Raw genomic sequence first — 18,692 nt, forward strand, 5'->3', positions numbered from 1 at the left:
GGGCATGTTTTGGATCCTACTGCTAGCAAGTCTTGTGAGTATCTGTGTACTGCATTTGTCTTATGACACAAAACCTTAGGATATGAAGAAAAAAAACCACTGAACTGTAAAATGCTCAGCTGAAAAACTAAATTAAAAGTAATCCAACACTCTACCTCTCAAACTCAGTTAAGCTACATTTAATTTAGTTTACTGATGTCCCACATCTGCAACCCAGTAAAGTTCACAATTGTTACATTGCACAGCTGTGGTTTAAAGCCTCTCTTTGCACACAACACACTGGCAGCAAAGCAAAACCAATTAACTTTTATATGCTTTTAGCATATGGACCGGTTAGAAGTAGGAAAGCCTCTGTGTCCCAAGTGAAAATATATAGCTTCCATTAACTTGACCCAAATTCTTACAAAATATAAATTCTGATTCATCTTTAAGTAGAGAGATTAGAATTACAATGGCTTTGTTTCTGATTCACTTGACTTAAGAGTGCCTGCAGTTATCTCTTAGAGGTGAAAATACTAACACAAAAGTGTCATTACAAAAAGATTTTATTGTAGGATAAATTAGTAAAATTAAGATGTATTTGAGTCTTTTGCTTGTCTTGTGTGGAATTAAGAGAAAAAAATCCGCTAAGCCCAAATGGAAACACGCTATATTTCAGTGCATAAGTATGGCACACACCAAGCCAAGAGACCTGCCACTACTTACGGCTAGAGGAAGGGCTTGTACTCAATAGGAGTGCACAGTGACAAACATGATAGGTCAAATCATAGCTCCACCGAAAACAATGGCAAAGCATCTGTAATTTCAACTGGCCAAGATTTCACTCTGTGCCCAGCAGTATCTGTTCATGGGACTGAAATGCAAGAAAATCCATTTGTTTCCTTCAGGTTCTGACTCTTCATGAGGAATCAGCTGCTATCAAAGTTACAGACAAATTAATATTGAGATAGTACTCTTGTCACCAAGGAGTGATGAAAAGCACTTCTTTAAAGTGATTTTGCAAAAGGTCCTAGTTCTTGTGTTCTTTAGTGTGCATAAAGAAAGCCTGAAACATTTTTTTCACATTCTCTCTCAGCACATGGTCTGTTAGTTGTTTGGTTTGGGTTTTTTTACATGAGACATACATTGTTTATAATTACTTTTTGTCTGAGGGCTGTAAGCAGGGCTGGAGACCCAAAGGCACAAAGAACACAAACTAAAAATCAATACTGAGGAGGGAAAATGACCTTTAGGCAGGCTAATTATAATTAATTGGGTTTTGAAAAAAATCTATTTTCCTCCTATTTTGGACAAAAAAATTCCCATGTTAAAACATCACTATCCTAACTCTTCAGCGAAGGTTGTGAAAACCTTCTCCCAGTTCTCTTTGACAGATTATGCTCAAATATCTAGGCACCATGAACAAGAAGTGTTTATTAGCAATGGATGATATATTGATGCTATATCACTCTGAATGTGTGAGCAATACCCAATGCTACCAAAATTATTAGATATGCTGTTGCTGTAGTGGTAATGGTATTCAGCTCTGCATTTATTCTATGCAGCCAAGCCCAGCCCCTACAGATCCTCAGAGCTAGGACAGGGTTGTTTCCCAGCGTCTCTGCTCTGGTGGTGGGAAGGCTGGAGGATTTCCCCTTCCCTCCCTCCAGGTGGCAACTCTCCCCCCTCTCTCCAGCAAGGACCTAGGGCAGAGCAGAGCAACCCTAATGAAAGCTCTAAAGGTCTGTGAGTCATAGAAGGGGAAAAAAGTCTGCAGAGATTGTGTTTCAAAAGTAGAGAATCATGTTGGGCTGAAGCTTTTCTGAGAAGATGAAGCCCCTCTGGCACACCTCCCTATCCCGCCAGCATGATTTGGTCAGCTGGGAAACATAAGGTAAGAGAGAGGAAAAGTGGAAGAGGGAGCTGCAGTCTCAAAAAGCCCCAGTGGTGCTTTGCCCAAGCAGTCCGATGGTACCACCACTTAAAGGTGATGCTGCAAAAATTCTTGAATATCAGGACAGTGAGTCAAATGGTCTGACTCCTCACTGATACCGCTAGCGAATGTACCAAGGCTCTCCTTAATTTTTCCAATTAAATCCCTCTTCTCTTACAAAGGGACTCTGTTTTCTAGATCACATGATTCCTTTTCTCTCTGATGCTTTAGCTACAACAGTGATAAACTAAATCTAGAGACAAGCAGGAATGCATTATATCAGAATGGGAACATGCATATTCAACTGGAGTAGTGGCAACTTTTTTTTCTTTAAACACTACTTCTCTCTCCTGTTTGGAGAAAATTCTATTTTAATTTCAGAATATACAGAATTCTCAGCAGAAGAAGCTCTGTCTGTAGAAAAAAAGTGACAAATATGGAAGCAATTGGGAGAATTGGTAAGTGAAATCAGAATATGTTCATTCAGTTTTGAGGTTAAAGGTCCCTAGAAAGTGCAAACAGATTCCAAAACGTGCCAAACGTGCTTAAGTTTCCACTGAAAGATGACAAAACATGCTGTACACGCTACAAAATTAGTGCCAGCATGTTTAAGTTCTGGTGTCTCATATTAGTAATTGTGCACTCTCTTAACCATAAATTACTATTACAAATGTATATTTAATGTCCTGCTGCTAATTTCTGGCCCTTTAAACTACACAGTTTGCTACTGTGAAATAGAAGCATTTGTTAAGAGGGGATAAGTATATTTGATAAATTACAGGGATTAACTTGATCTTAAATTAGTAAAAGAATTTAGTCTTTTTAATATTTATTTTCTTGCTGCTGCTCAGTTTTTGACAGCGGAAGACATGACAGTTATATAAATATACTTCAAACAGAGGATCTTCTCAGGGTGGGAAAGGCATCTTTTTGTTCTTACTGGTATTTAAGAACTACATTTTCAGTAATTGTCAGACCCATGTTACCAGTCTCAAATTCCCTCTTGCTTCTGGGATAGCACCACCTAGTGACTATTACACATATGGAGATTGCTGCTTGGCAAAAACCACCTACGCTGCAAATTCCAGAGCTAGTTGCAAGCAGATGTGAGAATGTGCTGTCACTCATCTTCAAACAAAACACCAGAGATACTGGCAGAAGGCTCACTTCAAGTCAGGGTTACCTGGAAAGATGCACTATGGCTTCCATGTAAATTATTAACTTTTGCATCAGTCATTAATCTACAAAAAGCTGGAGAAAATTGTATCAAGATTATGAATCTTAATCTGTATTTTTTCTGGTTTGCTTTAGGAATGAAGCACATGTTGAGTGGAGGGAAGAGGGCTAAGAGGCAAGGACAGAGTATGATGGGACATTTACACAGTCACTGTTCTTTTGTTTACAAAAGCCTCTTTGTAGAAAGTTAAGAGAATAGCATTATCTTTCTTCACTGAGCAGAGATGAAGCAGCATTGCCAGCGATACCTTCTGTTCTCAGCCAAACCTTTCATTTATCTTGCAAGCTGCCAAAACTAAACCTGGCAACAATCTGATTTTAGAACACAGAGGCCCCAACACAGGATGTGAGTGCCAATTATATTAGACAGCTGGAAAAAATAGAGCAAAATCACAGAGACTTTTAAAAAATAGAAATGACATAAGGGTTTTAAGCTATTCTTATAACACCACGCACAGGAGCATATGCACAGTAATTTTTTTTAACAGGATGTCCTATACCAACTTGACAGAAATACAGACAACACTCAACTTGCTGTGTGCTCTTCATGGAAAGGTAAATGTTCTATAAAGGGAGGCAGAAAGCATGCAATTCATGTAAACAGGAAACAAGGAAGGAATGTAAGAGACAAGACAAAAAAGTGGAAATACACCAACACGGTAACTATACATTACTGCAATGAGAAGTATCTTCTTACTGAACCATTTATGCATCTTGGGCAAAATACCCAAGTTCAGTGCTGCTGGCACTGAAAATATCTCTAAAAAGCCAGAAGAAGATGAGTTTGCATAAAAGCATCAGCATTCTGATTTTAAAATAGCAATAAAATCAAAAGTATAATGTTTAAAATAATTGGGACTGATAACTGGGACAAAGCACCTAATCTGTTTCATTCTGACAACAGCCCCAAGATATAAAATGGCTAGTAAAGAGGGGTGTGGAGGCACATTTGACTAGATGTGAACTTTCCTTTTTGCTTTGCTTGATTCATCCAGCATGAGTAAAAGAATCTCTTTTACCAGTTTAACATGGACTCAAATGTCACAAGTAGACACAAAGATTCTTTGTTCCCCACTTGGGCACAAACCAATCCTACTCCATCTTAAACTATATCCCCTTCCACCTAAGCTTATTACAGCTGAAAGGAGAAGCAGATTCCTCATTGGATCCTCACCTCTCAGAGACCTCTAAAAGCATAATTTGAAGGGGGGTAATCCACAGCCTTCTCATTACAGGAAAAGAACAGAGACATTGTAACAGGAATCTATCCTATGTAGAATATAAACAGTTTTACATGTGCAAAGAAGGCTTCAATACACGTTTTTCTCCAGATGTTCTTTTTCTACGTAGAAATCTCAAGAGAGGTTAAAGGCATCACCAGAGGCTATGACTGGGCTACTGAGGGTCCAGAAATCCCCCACAGAGCTGCTGTACAGGCACAGAATTACATCTACAGCTCATGTACAATAAGTCTACACAGCACTACCTAATGCATGTACACTTCTTTCTATCTAAAAATACAACCTCATTTGCCTATGTCATATCAGATCACAAGAATTTTGCAACCTAATACAATCCATCGTATTTACATTATTCCTTAGTATTACATCTTTTTCTTACCCATTATGAAAAAGATACTTTAAAAATGTAGAAAGTATTGAAAGATGTGTGCATTTGTTGGCTTGTTTGCATGTATACTGCAGACCTATAATTTGTATAGGTTACTGGTATTCTGGCACTTATCCATGGAGTAATCAAACTTCATCTTACTGTTTTATTTAGCTATAGATCTGTGCACTTTCATGTAAGTCAGTGTCAACAAGATTTCAATCAACTGAATTAATTAATTCTAGCAGATTAGTATGTGGTTTTTATGATTTGTAAGAAACTTTATGTACTGCATCAATGCATCTAAATAGATGGATATTATCTCCAAAACAGCTTGACCTACATTACATGATTTATGAACTGTAAGACACAGTACACAAGAATCTATCAACTGAGAACTGATCTTAGTAAAGGACTAAGAATCAAGAAACTTCCATATTCTCATCCTGCTCTGAGAATGAGTTCTTGCCCTACATGTCAGATAATCTCCTTTTCTCTGGAGTGAGGGATGAATCTTGCTGCCTGGGTTTTTTAGAAGAATTCATGTCCACATATTTAAAAAAAAAATATGATCGTAACATTTTAGATATCTAGGAAACTTTAAACAGCAGAGCTGTAAAAGAATAAAAAAAAAATTGTCCAGAAACAATTAAAAGTTTTAGAGGAGTAGGTAGCTGAAAAGTACTCTGCAATGTTAGCAAAACTGTGCAGAAAATACCTGTTTTTGTTAATGGGCTAGAGAACAGCTGCTGAAGAAGTTTGTTCTCTGAAGTTCGCAACACCACCACTACGTCAGCAGGAAGAGTGTCTCTGTTCTTCTCAAGGAATGCACAGGCATCATATAATACCTAGCATGGGGAACAGAATCAGAAAAGTTGCCAAAAAGGGTTACCCAAAAACTACTATGTTCTTTAAAACGTGAACAGTCAAGATGACCATGTAGACCAGTTTGTTTGGCTCTGAAAAGCCAATGAATTATCTGCAAAAGACTTAAAAGTGTACAGCTACAGCAGTGACTTCAGAATGTGAACTGGCTATAAACAGCACCTATATTCATAGCATGTCACTGCATATCAGATTGGGTTAAATGGCTTAAATCATGTTGTATTATGCTTTGTCACATCAGACTATGGTATGCATGATGCAATATAACAGATACACCTCATTAAAGCTTAAGCTGACAGTTTACGTGTAAAATAAGAAATGGTTCTCAGGTGGTCACCATCTACTTGTTGTCTGCACCAAACTTGTGATCTGTAACTAGACCTGTTGGATGAACAGGAGTAAGTTGCACATCTAGGTACATTAAAATAGGCTTCTCACTGCTTCGAAAATAATAGTAGGAAAACAAAACAGTCATCTATTTCCATTATTTTTATTGTTTTTATTATAAATTAATGCCTGGCTATTTGTATTCATACAAGAACCCGTTAATTTTGCTTATTATTAAGTAAATTATATTATTTATAACATAATTATTATTCCCCCATATAAATTATAATATAATATAATAGTTATTCCCCATATAAAATAATATGTGAACTGCTGAGAACAAAGGAAGTTAGGTACTACAGAGTACAAGAAAACATCTGTCCTAGCTAGCTCCAGTCTTTCCAATGCTCTCTATAGGATTTTAAGTTCTATCACAGATGCTGTTTTACATTGCATTTTATCCATATACTTACCTACACTCACACACAGAACTACTGTGGCATTCACACGATGTTAACAATTGTGCAGCCTGTTTTGGCTCCAGAGAGTTGCTCCTTTGAAATTATTGTAGTAACAGTGTTTCTAGTGCCAGATTTCTTTCGGAATAAAAGGTGGTTTCTGTCTACACAATTTGTGAAAGAGCCCTAAGGATAGGTTCTAAAATGGACTACTACACATGAAAATTTTATTGTAGATTCTAGGTTTCTGTAAACTTTATCATTTTGTCTCTTAAAATGAGAAAAAAAAATCATAAAGCAGAAACTTTGGATAAAACAAGTAATAACCATACCACTGTTATTTGAACTAAATAAAAATCACATGACCTTACCTTTCCAGCATAGTGCTGAATACCAAATGACAGTTCTACTCCTTTTGGTCTCCAAAAGTATTTGCATCGTAAGTTATCTTCAAATTTATCTAGACATTGAGAAGAGACTTAGAGTGACTAAGTAAAATCTTCATCCTAATTAGGGACAGTTTGATGCTTAAGAAGCCAGAACTACTATAAACACGTATTATCAGATTGCTCAGAAATAGCTGTGTGCCGGCTTCTCTGTGCTTTCTTCCAAGTTGCCACTTCTGAATGGAACAGCTCATTCTAAACTAGCCCAGTAAGACTGTCTTTCAAACCCCACTGTTTGTGGATAATTTTGTGCATGGAAAACTATCAAATAAGAGGGGTCAATGAGAAGGTGTGACGACTTCTCATATTTTGCTATGAATTTGCTTATATGTATATATAGCGTGTGGGGTGGGTTTATTTCAACTACGTACATTCAAAGCTGTGCATGTATCTCGTTTTCTCAAATGCCTATTATTTGTATTTTCCCTACCTTCCTTTCCCCATTCATTTAGCTTTGTGCATCATGTTTTAAGTATATGTTAATGTCTTCAGCCTGGGACCACCTCTCACTTACCTTTGGACTTCTACAGAAAAAGAGGCTTCCATCTAAAACCTCTTCTAAAAAGGCTGTTTCCCATGACTACCTCTAAAGAGCTGACAGAAAAAGAAACATAATTTTCTAAAAAAAATGGGTTTTATGCCCCGTGATATTTTGTATGCTTTTAGTATTTTGTAATTAAATTAGTGCTGATACTGTAAAACTTGCTATTATATTTCTTTATCTGAACAAGCAACTAGAGACCTGAGGCCAGAATCAATTGATAAAATTGTCTGTCATGTTGGGTAGGTCAGAAAATAGTATCACAATGTTTTTTCTAATGTTAGAATCCATTAAAATTTTGTGTTAAGTTTTTCTTTCTATTAACATTTATTCAAGCTTGTATTTAAAGCAAAAAGAACTAAGTTTGGAATTTTGGAGGGGCGGGAGGGAGGGTGGTGAAATTAATGATTGTCTGGCACATCTGGAGAGGGCAAAATATCCCACTTTGCTGTCTTCTTGAGGGATCCTGCTGTACTGTGTACAGATAAGCAGTAACACTGATTGGCATTGGACCAAGGAAAGTGCCTCTGTGAAAGCCTAAGTTCAATATTCAGTATTAACTGATTTATAGGACCCACAGGGAGGCACACAGCTTTAGTACACAAATGAGGACTGGAATGAAACCATAGCATTCATTCTATCTGCAACCTAAATTTAAGTTTCAACTCAGCCTAGCAGAAGCGAAAAATTTTGTACATATATTGTGCAATTTAACAGGCAGCTGTTATTTTTCTCTGACTAACAGTTTGAGTCTCTGCTGCACATTCCATTGAAGGAACTGGAACTCTCTGTTTCATATCGCAGGGAAAAATGTGGCTCTAGTAAATAAAAGCAAGACAACAGTTTTAAACATGGCATGCACTGCACGTTTTAAAGTTGGCACCAAGATTTGTTAAAATATACATAAAATATGCATGAAGGAAGGGAAATATTCAGCCAGATGGCACACCAGAAATAACACACACTTTCTATTTATGATGAGATAATCTGGAGTGAAGCAGTATTTTCTAATTGGATAAACATGGGCCTAGGAGCCTGGGAGATCTAAATTTTACTCTCAACACTAATGCTGCTCACAGGGTGGTCCTAGACACAAGATTCTATTATGTCTCAGCCTTCCTTTCAGTAAATGGGGATAAACGCTGCTTGATGTACCTCACATACAGAGACAAGACACAGGTTATTTCATTGTAACAGTGGAAAGAAAATAAGCCCTTGACACCTGATATATAAGATAACTTTTGCAATATAAAAAGAACAGAAAACACGTAAGCAGAGAAAAATGATGAAGCACAATGAAAAATATACTTAAAATGTCAAATGAAATGGCACAGCATCAGCAGGACAACTAGGCTAGTAAAACTTGAGTAAAGATGTCATTCTGCCCTCTCAAAATATATTTGTTATTTCCCAGAATTTTTGTTTGCACATACCAACTAAAGTTAGGTCTGTTGCTTGAGGAAATCGACTTTCTTCATCTAGTAGAGACAGAAGACCCATGGGTTTCTGGAGGAACATATCTAGAAGTGGACGGTTGTCCTCATACTCCACTGCAGTAGCATCAATTCCCTCAGTCTGATATTCCATCTACAAAGTCACCAGCACAGTTTTAATACTGAACCAGTAAAAGCAACATCATCATTAGGACATTTATGATGCTGTTGTGGTTTAACCCCAGTCAGCAACTAAGCACCAGGACAGATGCACAGCAATACTCTGTAGGCCCCAACAACGTTATTTACAAAACTTCAACTGAAAGATGTCACTATCTTGCATTTAAATCACATACCCATTTTATAGTTTATAATGTACTCCTGAATATCATCTATGGTTCAGGACGGCTGATTCAACTAGACCTCATCAGAGTTGAATTTACCTGCTCAAGTGCAAAGATATGTTGATTGAAATAAAATTGGATCTGTTCATTAGCAATATTTATGCACAGCTGTTCAAAGGAATTTCTTGCGAAGTTCTCAAATCCGAATATGTCTAGTATCCCAACATTCATCCCATTTTCAGCACTGCTGCATGTGAAAATACAAACAAAATTCATCATGGGCAACACCAAGTTAAAATAAAAATAAACATGGTAACTAAGATTGCATAATTGATTCAATCTGCTGCAGAAAGAGAGGAGAAAAAGTGTGTTTGAACCTAAGACAACTTGTGCATTTGTTCAGTATCGTTAACACTTTTGTTTTCCACTTGCTTCTCGCAAATTTCCATGAAGAAGGCAGGAGAATCATAGGCACATGGCAACAGACACTTAGCAGCCATATTAAAACAAGTGGTTTCAATAGGCAGATCCCAAATAAAATCTATTGTCTGCTCCTCCAGGTAGACAAAAGGCATCAAGCTTTAATAGTATGTTTTTGCCATACTCAGTCAGAAGGGTAATTACCAAGTCTGCTGCTGCTACAGGCTGGACTGTTAAGAGCCCACGTGCTAGCTCAAGTATAATCATACCACAGTCACCACTAGAACTGCAAGTATGGATGAGGACATGTCTATATGATATAGTGAAGTGCCAAGCAGACATCTCAGATCAGAGGCATTTTCACATCACCTAAGGGGTTCTCTTGTTTCTAAAAATCTCTACAGCTGCTTGAAAAGACCAAAGCAGCCAGATCAGTACCTGGCAATGAAATCATAAGGATGCACAATGTCAACGTTTCTGTAATTATGAAAAATAAAAAATCATCACTTACATCTCAAGTAGCAGCAAATAGTAATCCGAGATCTGTATTTATTACTAGCTTACAAAAGCGGAAGGACTGTAAGGACTGTGAATACATAATCAAGTTTTTCAGGGTACTCCAATTATTTACCAGCCTTTGGTATGATTTTAATGTTCACTGCATAGGAAGCATCTTTTTAAAGAATTGTACAACACTTTAACCACCCCATTTCCAGTTACTCCACTCAGCTCTTTGAAAACGTTGGGGTTAATGTCCTGGGAACAGAATTCAGTATCGCAGCATGAAAGCCATTTTGAAGCCTTAGCCAAAATAAACACAGCACCCTTTCTGCAAAATCAAAAATATACAAATGGATGAACCCATCAAAGACATATGCACCGTAAATACATGATTCAGTGATGTGTAACTTGCCATATATTTTTATCTGGCTGAAGCAGCGTATTAATACGATTTACGATCCAGCTGAAGAGCCGGCCATAAAGTGCTTTAGACATGGCATCTCGCACGTCAGCTGCTTTGTCCACGGTGTTTGTTCGGATAATAGTCTCCCCTCGTGTTACAACACAGTGGGAGGTTAGGGCCTCTTGAAGTTCTTCTGACCCAATACTTAGTAGTGCAGCAGCTGAAAGACAGTGGAAAAAAGATACATGACTGTGATTATGCAGTGGAAATCACCAGCATTGCCCAATTGTTACCACGAGTTAGAGATTCTCACAAATACAGTCAAATTGCATTTACAGAACTGACAATGTTAAAATGTATTTACCATTATCTAAGGCTTCTGGGTTGGGAACCTCACTTTTATCTGTTTGGTGTTTTGAAGAAATGGCAGCAAACTCAATATTTCCGGTATTTAAGATTCCAGTCAGAATTCTGTACACTGAGTACACTTCCTGTAAAAGATGACAAGAAGCACTTTTAAGGAATCCAGTTAGATATATAGATTATATTTAGGCTATGAAAGAAAAACGTGGGCACTGGAATGGTTATTCAAGCTTGTAGCTGAGACCAAGTTCTACAAATTCAAGTAAGCTCCTATTGACACAGAAAACAGTGCGATACAGAATTGTGAATGGACTTGCCTGAGTACCAACTGAGACCTCAGGCTCGTCTTGGCTTCCAAGTGTGTGGTTATGCTTTCATAGTTCAATTCTGTCATAAGAGAGGTTCTGCGGCACAGGTGTGTATCCACAAAATCAAATGGCAGCCTGTGCACAGGCAGCACTGGAGGTGGTTTTTATAAAGAAGGTCAATAATGGTTTAGCAACTGGATCTCTTACCTCGTCAGTGAATCCTATAATTCTAAAGCAATGCTGAATCGCTTCAAATTGTCTTCCATAGGAATCTTTAGTAACAATATCATGCAATACTCTTCCAGTTTCATTATCAATATATCTAAATAGAGTGGGAGAAAGGAAGCATCATACTAGCAGATATGCCAGTAAAACCTCCAGTGACTTCAATGCAAGTACCTCAGTAACTGGAAAGAACATTTATTTCAGTATCTTCCAATTATATACTTTGGTGGTAATTCATAAGAAGTTTTTGTTTCTGTTGCACTAACTTTTGCTTATTCTTTGTTAATATCTATTATAGTGTTACCAACATTTCACACACATCCCCTCACCCAACACAGATCAGATGCACCCAAAGTACAAATACTAATTAAAAAACACAACTCCAAAGCATATTCTGGGTTCTTACTGAAGCATTACAGTAAGAAGTCATAAGGTGATTGTCCTGATTTGAAAGTATGACAGAGTATCTACATAAGCTTGGTTCTTCCTCCTCCTCTTTGAATAGTTCAAGTTCTCAAACAAATACAAATAACGTTATGCCTTGTTGTCCACCCTCTTCTTTGCTTGGGAGGATTAAAAAAGATCCTTAAGAGATGGAGAAGGATTAAGAGAGATTTTAAGGCATCATACTGAAAGCAAGAGCTGATCAATAGCTAATTACAATGAGCAGTTAAAACAAGTGAGTGATAGTTACCTAGGAGGCTTTTTATCGGGAAGTCTATATTCAGAAAGTTTCTTCTGATGATAAAGGCCAGCATAAATATAATAAAATATATGGAAATTTTTCTCTCCCCTGGAAGAAAAAAGAAAAGCATCCTTTTAAAGCACACGTGTTTATTCTTGTGGCATCTTGTACAATGTAAAAGTAGAAGTTCTTATCATGAGCTCGCTGAAGTAGATAGCAAATCTCCCACTTGTTTTAATGGTGTAGGATCAGCAACTGTGAAACACAGAAAACCCAGCCAACCACAGTATTTCTCCGAAGAATGGAGCAGCTCTGGCTTCCACTCTAAAAGAACCTAACTGCCTATTCTTGTCGTCATAGCACTGTACAAAGGATCACTGCTTTAGCAGAAGACATGAAAGCTTTTAAAATAAAGAATTTTGGAGAATTAAACAGAATCCAAACATTATATAAATGTGAAAGGACAGACAATTAATGTACCTACACAGCCTGTTTTATGACCCTTGATTTTTCAAGTAGATATTCGGAAATCTTTGCCCCCATTACAGCTCCCGTGGGCGTAAACATCATTTCCAGATATTTTCCAAAGCGACTTGAGTTGTCATTGATAGCAGTGCAGGCATTCCCAAATGCTTCAACCAGAGGATTCACCTGAAGAATTTTCTCACGCAAAGCACGGTTATTGGCCTTGACAGAACAGATACAGATCAGAAGGATCATTAAAAGAATATGCTGCTTACCCAGAATCCAATTCTTGCTTCAGAAGCATAGCACCCCTTTCTCATGCTTGTATAGACTTAGATACTGTGTTAACCTTTCTACTTATACAACAACAGGGCCAACAAATTGATGAGGAACGCTCCCACAGGTAGGAAAAAACAGATTCTTCTTTCTCTGCAATTGTTCTGCCTCTGAGGTGTCATATAATTAGTTAGAGTACCAAAACCATCAAAAACTAAACACATCTACTTAAGGTTAAACTTACACACTTGATTTTCCTATCATTTTGCACTAATAGCATTACTCATAACATTTAAACGTGTAAGAGCTTCTAAGATTAGAGCCATAGCAAGATCTGTCTGTCTTTATTGTATAAATGAACAACAGTATATGTGATAAACACTGTAGATAACTACAGGCACTGAACACTCGGATCTGGCACCTTCTCTTTAAAAAAATATTGAATGGCTTGGTGTGGGTCAGGCTCAAGTATCTTAATTCAATACTCTCACATGCATGATTACTCTGTCCTTAGGGAGTGTCTCAAGTGAGACAATTCACGTGAACAGCTTTAAGTATTAAAGCTTAAATAAAGTGGAAACTGGAGGTGGGGTTAGGAGGATTTGTTCATAGTTTTACATGATTGACTAAGAAATACCTTTCCCAAGAAGGTCAAATGTTGGACGATCAGATGGGCACTTTCTGTCTTTCCAGCACCACTTTCCCCACTGATGATGATGCACTGAACACACAAAACAAAAGTTAAGTGCACAACTCACCACATGGTTGATTTAAACTGTTACTGCTCCTATCTGTTATTTAATGTTTAATACCAAGACTACAAAATACTTTAAGGGTCAACTCCCTCAACTCCCTTCTGAAAGGAAAGATCAGCAAAGGCTCAGTATAATAATGTATTCCCTAGATTACTAAAATGTGTCTCGCAATGCCTGATAGCAATGTGTGTATGTGTGAAGCAGTGACTGAATTTCTAAGGGCTAAGACACATAAACGAGTGACCACGTCTACAGGCTAACACATGCTATGCACATATGCAGCTTGTTTCAAATGTTTAAAACTCAGAAAATTGCCACAGCGCAGTTGATGTGACATAATTCAACAGTGCATCTGAGCTCACTGCATTGACTTCCATGAAACACAAGGTACAGCTGTATTTAATACACTGACCAAAAGTCTGCTCCTGGCTTTAAAAATAATTTTAAATAATTGCTGCTTTGTAGAGAGGTTATTCTGTAGGTGACGCTGATATTCAAGCTAGAACAGCAAACTAGCATCTAAACATTTCAGAAAAATATGCATCAGTTCATTGGATGATTCTGGGAGAACATATCCATCTTCTTCCTGAGTCAGCAGTCCTTAACACATGGTATTTTATAGGCTCTCCAAATGACTTCCAGACTCAGGGATTAGCTAGAATGGTCTAAAACACTTGGTATCCTCCTCTCTGCTGTTATGCTTCATGGACAAGATGGAAGTAGAAGGCTAGTACACCTTGAAGGCCAGTTCACACCTGAACACTGAAGCATGAACACTTCAGGTCATAGCAAGTAAGAATTCTAACAGCATTTATTATTTTCCCATTTTTTCATGTGTTCTACAGATCACCAGTACAAATATTAGTCTACTTAAGGTACAGTATCAACTGACATATAATTAAAATGTTAACACTGAGCAGTTGCATAGATTCCTGTGTTTTTATGCAAACACCTAAAAATTATTTGCACCACACTGTGAACTTACGAGATTCTTGGCTGGGAAAAGATACAAGGTCCTAAAATACTTGATGCAATGACACTTCATATAGAACTGAGCTTTGTGAAGAAGTTTGAAAGATGTAGCAGTTCTCTGGTGGTGTCTTGTGGTGTCTGACAGCAGGTGCAGGGATTGACTCTAAATAATGTGTGCAATATGACATTTGCAGCTCATTTATTTGCTTCTTGTCGGGTATTTTTGTTCTTGGAAACAGATAACCCGATGATGGATTTACAGGGTTATGATACCTAACTTAATTGTCTTTGTTTGACTAGAGAAGTCATGTACAACAGTTTATACAGTTAAAGCCCATGAGTTTTTGTACAACTCATAGAACTCTTGTAGAATTGGCCAGAACTTGACTTTAGCTTCAGGAGAAGTGTTAGCCCTGGAGTCAATTTTCAGGCTTCACAGGAAAATACAAAGGAAAGCTCAATGGATAAAACAAACAGAATCAGCACAGCACCTTTACCTGAAGAACCAACATAACATTGGCCAGGTAATGGAGATAAACATGCTCCTGTAATCCTTTGCAAACAGAATATAGGAAACTGATTTAGATCTAAATGCAAATTACTTCTTAAACGGGTATGAAACATATAATATTAATGATGTGCAAAGTTAGCCTGATGGGCTGATGTCAAAACTAATTTTTTTTTCCCCAGATAACAAGTTCTCACTTGTTATCTAACTTATTCCACATGGGTACTTGTTTTCTTTAACGCCTCCATCAAAGAACATATAAGCCATTAAAGAAGTACTAGCCATCTCTCAGGCCAGTGTACTTCCACATACTCAGTAGAACTCCTTTTTTCTTCTTCTTCTTCAATGTCCCTTTTATTTGTCTTCTTTGCTTGGTATTTTCTGATTGCAGGTTTTTTATTATTTTATTCTGCTTTTGTGATTTTAAAAAAGCATTTTCTATGGATTATCGTGTGATGTGCAGGGTAAAATCAGGAGGATTTTATAAATAAAAATAATTATTAACCCTCAATATTCATGTACATACAGCACATCAAATTAGAAAGAGTACAAAGTTACAATCTTAATGCAATAAAAAGAAATCCAGCTTCTACAGCATGGTATTTCATTCTCATTAAAATCATTACTATATAATCAGATGTGTGCCTCTAATATAAATGTAATATAAATTACATTTATAGTAGACCTATCCTTAATATATTTTACTAAAAAAAATTAGTTAATGGTTCCTATTTTTTGTGACTTGTAGTTAAAGTAATTGATCATCCATTGCTTGATAGTGTCTATGCAACGGAAAAGTGGTTCAAACTCTGTTAATCTGCTATGGCATTGAGACCCTCCTATTTTACACAGGTGTAAATTATTACAAAACCTAGTGCAAGACAGGCTAGAATCAGAGCATGCAGCAACACTGCATCTGGTGTCAACTGCCAGGACTTCATGGGTGTCCAGGAAACTATATTGGTCAGGTAACCCTATCATCTTATTTGACCTTTTAGGCTATTTTATGCCACGGTGTCCTCTTCAGAATTCCCAAACCTGACTAGATTTCTACTCTGGTTTTCCTGATGTAGGAATAAAAGGCTTAAAGAAAAAAATTCCCAAAGTACAACATAACAGAACATTAGCCATAGCCATGTAGCATAGTGGCAGTATGATTAAAATGAAATCTAAACCAAAACAAACAGATTCTTACCTGATCTTTGCTGAATGTAACCATACTTTGGTAGGCAGCATCTGCAGAGGCAAATATGTGGGGGGGATTTGATGAACGCTTCACACCATGGTAAAGCTTGGAGAACTAAATTTAAAAAAGAACACACAATAGTCAAAATATGCAACTTAGCTACATAATTAAGAACTGAAAAGAGGACAGTGACTATCTTCTGCCTGTTCAACAGAAGGTAGTTGCTTGTTTTATCACAGAATTTCCACTGAATCACCTGGAAGAAGAGTTGTAATTCTTGGCACTGCCCAACTTCCAGAATACAAATTAAAACACCTAAAATGCACTCCAACATTTCCCGCACAAGACAGTGAAGAGAACTGTATCACAAGGAACAGAATTTCAAACACAAGCATTCAACCAAGGAAATACCCAACCTATACAAAAGAAACTTCAAAGATAACAGTGAATCTGAAATCTGGCCCCTCTACCTACAACCCTGATTTAGGCACCCATGGAGACTAAGATTTATGGCTTCACCTCTCTTCATATTTGTAGGGAATTAAGCTGCCTCTATCTTTACAGCATTTGATTCACTTGTTTCTTTTAAGCAGCAGCTGATGGCACAGGACATGTAATAACCCAATAGTCGGAGCAATTCTTCAGGAAGCAACAGCCTCAGAATGAGGAGGTTCATATAACCATCTTCTGTTTCCCAGAAGAAAGCCCTAAATGCCAGACAAGAGGCACAGCTGTGGCTGGGGTAATCTTCATCCCTCCTGTGGAATTTGTGCCACCAAGCAGAAAGGAATGAAATCAAATGAGACTGAATTAAAAAAAGATTTGTAGCCACACTTTTCTGGAAGAAGAAAAGGCTGGGGTTTAGTCTGTGCTCCTAGTTTCCAACATCACTTAAGTATTTTAGCCAGTGCTGTGAATATAAAATGTAAAGTGAGTACTGTCCACAGCTTGGAATCTCTCTTACCTGGGGAGAATAAATGCTGAGATTCTGGAAGGGGTTTAAGGCTATTAAAATGTCTCCGACATAAGTATAAATTTGTAAGTCAGCATAGCGTTTCTGCAGCTGATGGATTATTGTATCCTGAGAAGATCACAAAAAGTTTGATAGTTAAACCATATTTTCCCAGTTAGGAAGATTTTTGTAAATATCCTGAGAACACTGATTAAGAAATACTTATTATAAGTGTTACTAATTATTTTTCAAATGCCAACACCACAAAACCAAACAAATATTTTCAAAATTCTTGCTAATGCCATAAAACTAAATTAAATGGCAACTCCTAATTCCAGATTAGTACGTATTTTGTTACACCAGCCTGAGAAGCAAACCTTCTGAAGAGAAAATGGCCATGCACATTATTGCTGCACTTCATAGTACATTTCCACTTAATTTTTTATTTGACCATGAAACATGGATAATAATTTTTCAAGGATTAAATTTTAAGTGGTAGTAAGAGACTGTTTTAAACAGGACACTAGCACAATTTAGTATTATGTCTTTTTCTTGCTGGCATGCAATTTAAGGATCATCAAAACAAAAATTTACAGATACTCTGCATATAGGTGATATAGTGAAATATGGAACTGAGATTGTTTTATCACTTTTTATCCAGAACCTGTAGATACCATATTACTCTATATAAATTCATCAATTTTAGGAAAAAGCACTTAAATCTAGATCTTCATGATTAAACTTCACATTTTAGGAAACTCACAAAATAATTTAAACTAGCATCACTCATAATTAAATTCTTCCACATAACAGGATTCACTGCTACTGCTTTTATGTCACTATATAGAATATTAACGAAGTGATGATAGCAGATGAATCACATGACAATTCCTTTTCCATGGTGAGACAAAAGCTTGCAAGAAGGAACTCTTCTCATTCTGTTAAAAGAAGCCTAAAAAGCAGAAACAGGCAAAATGTGAGGCACAATTGTCAGAAATTGCTACTCAGACAGTACAGTACCTCATCTAGAACTTCTAGATTTACCAGATCATCATCTAGAGAGTACTTGTCAGCTCCATCCACATGGTAAGGTCTTCTAGTATGTATTCGTTCATGCCTGGAAGTTTGTTAGTAGAGCACCAGTGTTATAAAACTGTATCAAAGACAGGAAACATTAAGAGGCAATGGGAAGTCATGGGTGAGTGTTTTTGTCATGCGGAAAACACAGACATGCTCTCTGAAATACATATTTTTGCTTTAAATATCCTTTTATAAAAGCAATAGGTCAGCTTGCTGTCCAGTGTAATATCTGTTTTCTCTTTCACAATATATAACCCTATCTATTTATCAACGCTAAGATGAAGATTTATCTGTAGGTTTACTACTCCCCACTCACACAGTAAAGTATAAAAAAATTCTCTCTCTTTTCCCTTCCCTTCTCGCCTTAAGTTAATAAACTACCACTCTATTTAATTAAATCTTC

General features: G+C 37.0%; 1 protein-coding gene across 1 annotated transcript in view; it reads right to left on the reverse strand.

Moving 5' to 3' along the window:
- The window catches only part of MYO3B (myosin IIIB), a 200,858-nt gene that overhangs the window by 89,822 nt on the left and 92,344 nt on the right, over positions 1-18,692 (reverse strand). Inside the window, exons 10-23 of the mRNA XM_076340762.1 lie at positions 18,230-18,326; positions 17,222-17,338; positions 16,267-16,371; positions 13,474-13,557; positions 12,580-12,782; positions 12,105-12,203; positions 11,393-11,507; positions 10,879-11,005; positions 10,524-10,734; positions 9,290-9,437; positions 8,847-9,000; positions 6,798-6,886; positions 5,466-5,604; positions 3,675-3,689 (exon numbers count right to left, since the gene is read on the reverse strand). Of these exons, the coding sequence (XP_076196877.1) occupies positions 3,675-3,689; positions 5,466-5,604; positions 6,798-6,886; positions 8,847-9,000; positions 9,290-9,437; positions 10,524-10,734; positions 10,879-11,005; positions 11,393-11,507; positions 12,105-12,203; positions 12,580-12,782; positions 13,474-13,557; positions 16,267-16,371; positions 17,222-17,338; positions 18,230-18,326 (1,703 nt within the window). The remainder of the gene's footprint in view (positions 1-3,674; positions 3,690-5,465; positions 5,605-6,797; positions 6,887-8,846; positions 9,001-9,289; positions 9,438-10,523; positions 10,735-10,878; positions 11,006-11,392; positions 11,508-12,104; positions 12,204-12,579; positions 12,783-13,473; positions 13,558-16,266; positions 16,372-17,221; positions 17,339-18,229; positions 18,327-18,692) is intronic.

Source organism: Aptenodytes patagonicus, chromosome 6, assembly GCF_965638725.1.
Source record: "Aptenodytes patagonicus chromosome 6, bAptPat1.pri.cur, whole genome shotgun sequence".
NCBI lineage: Eukaryota > Metazoa > Chordata > Aves > Sphenisciformes > Spheniscidae > Aptenodytes > Aptenodytes patagonicus.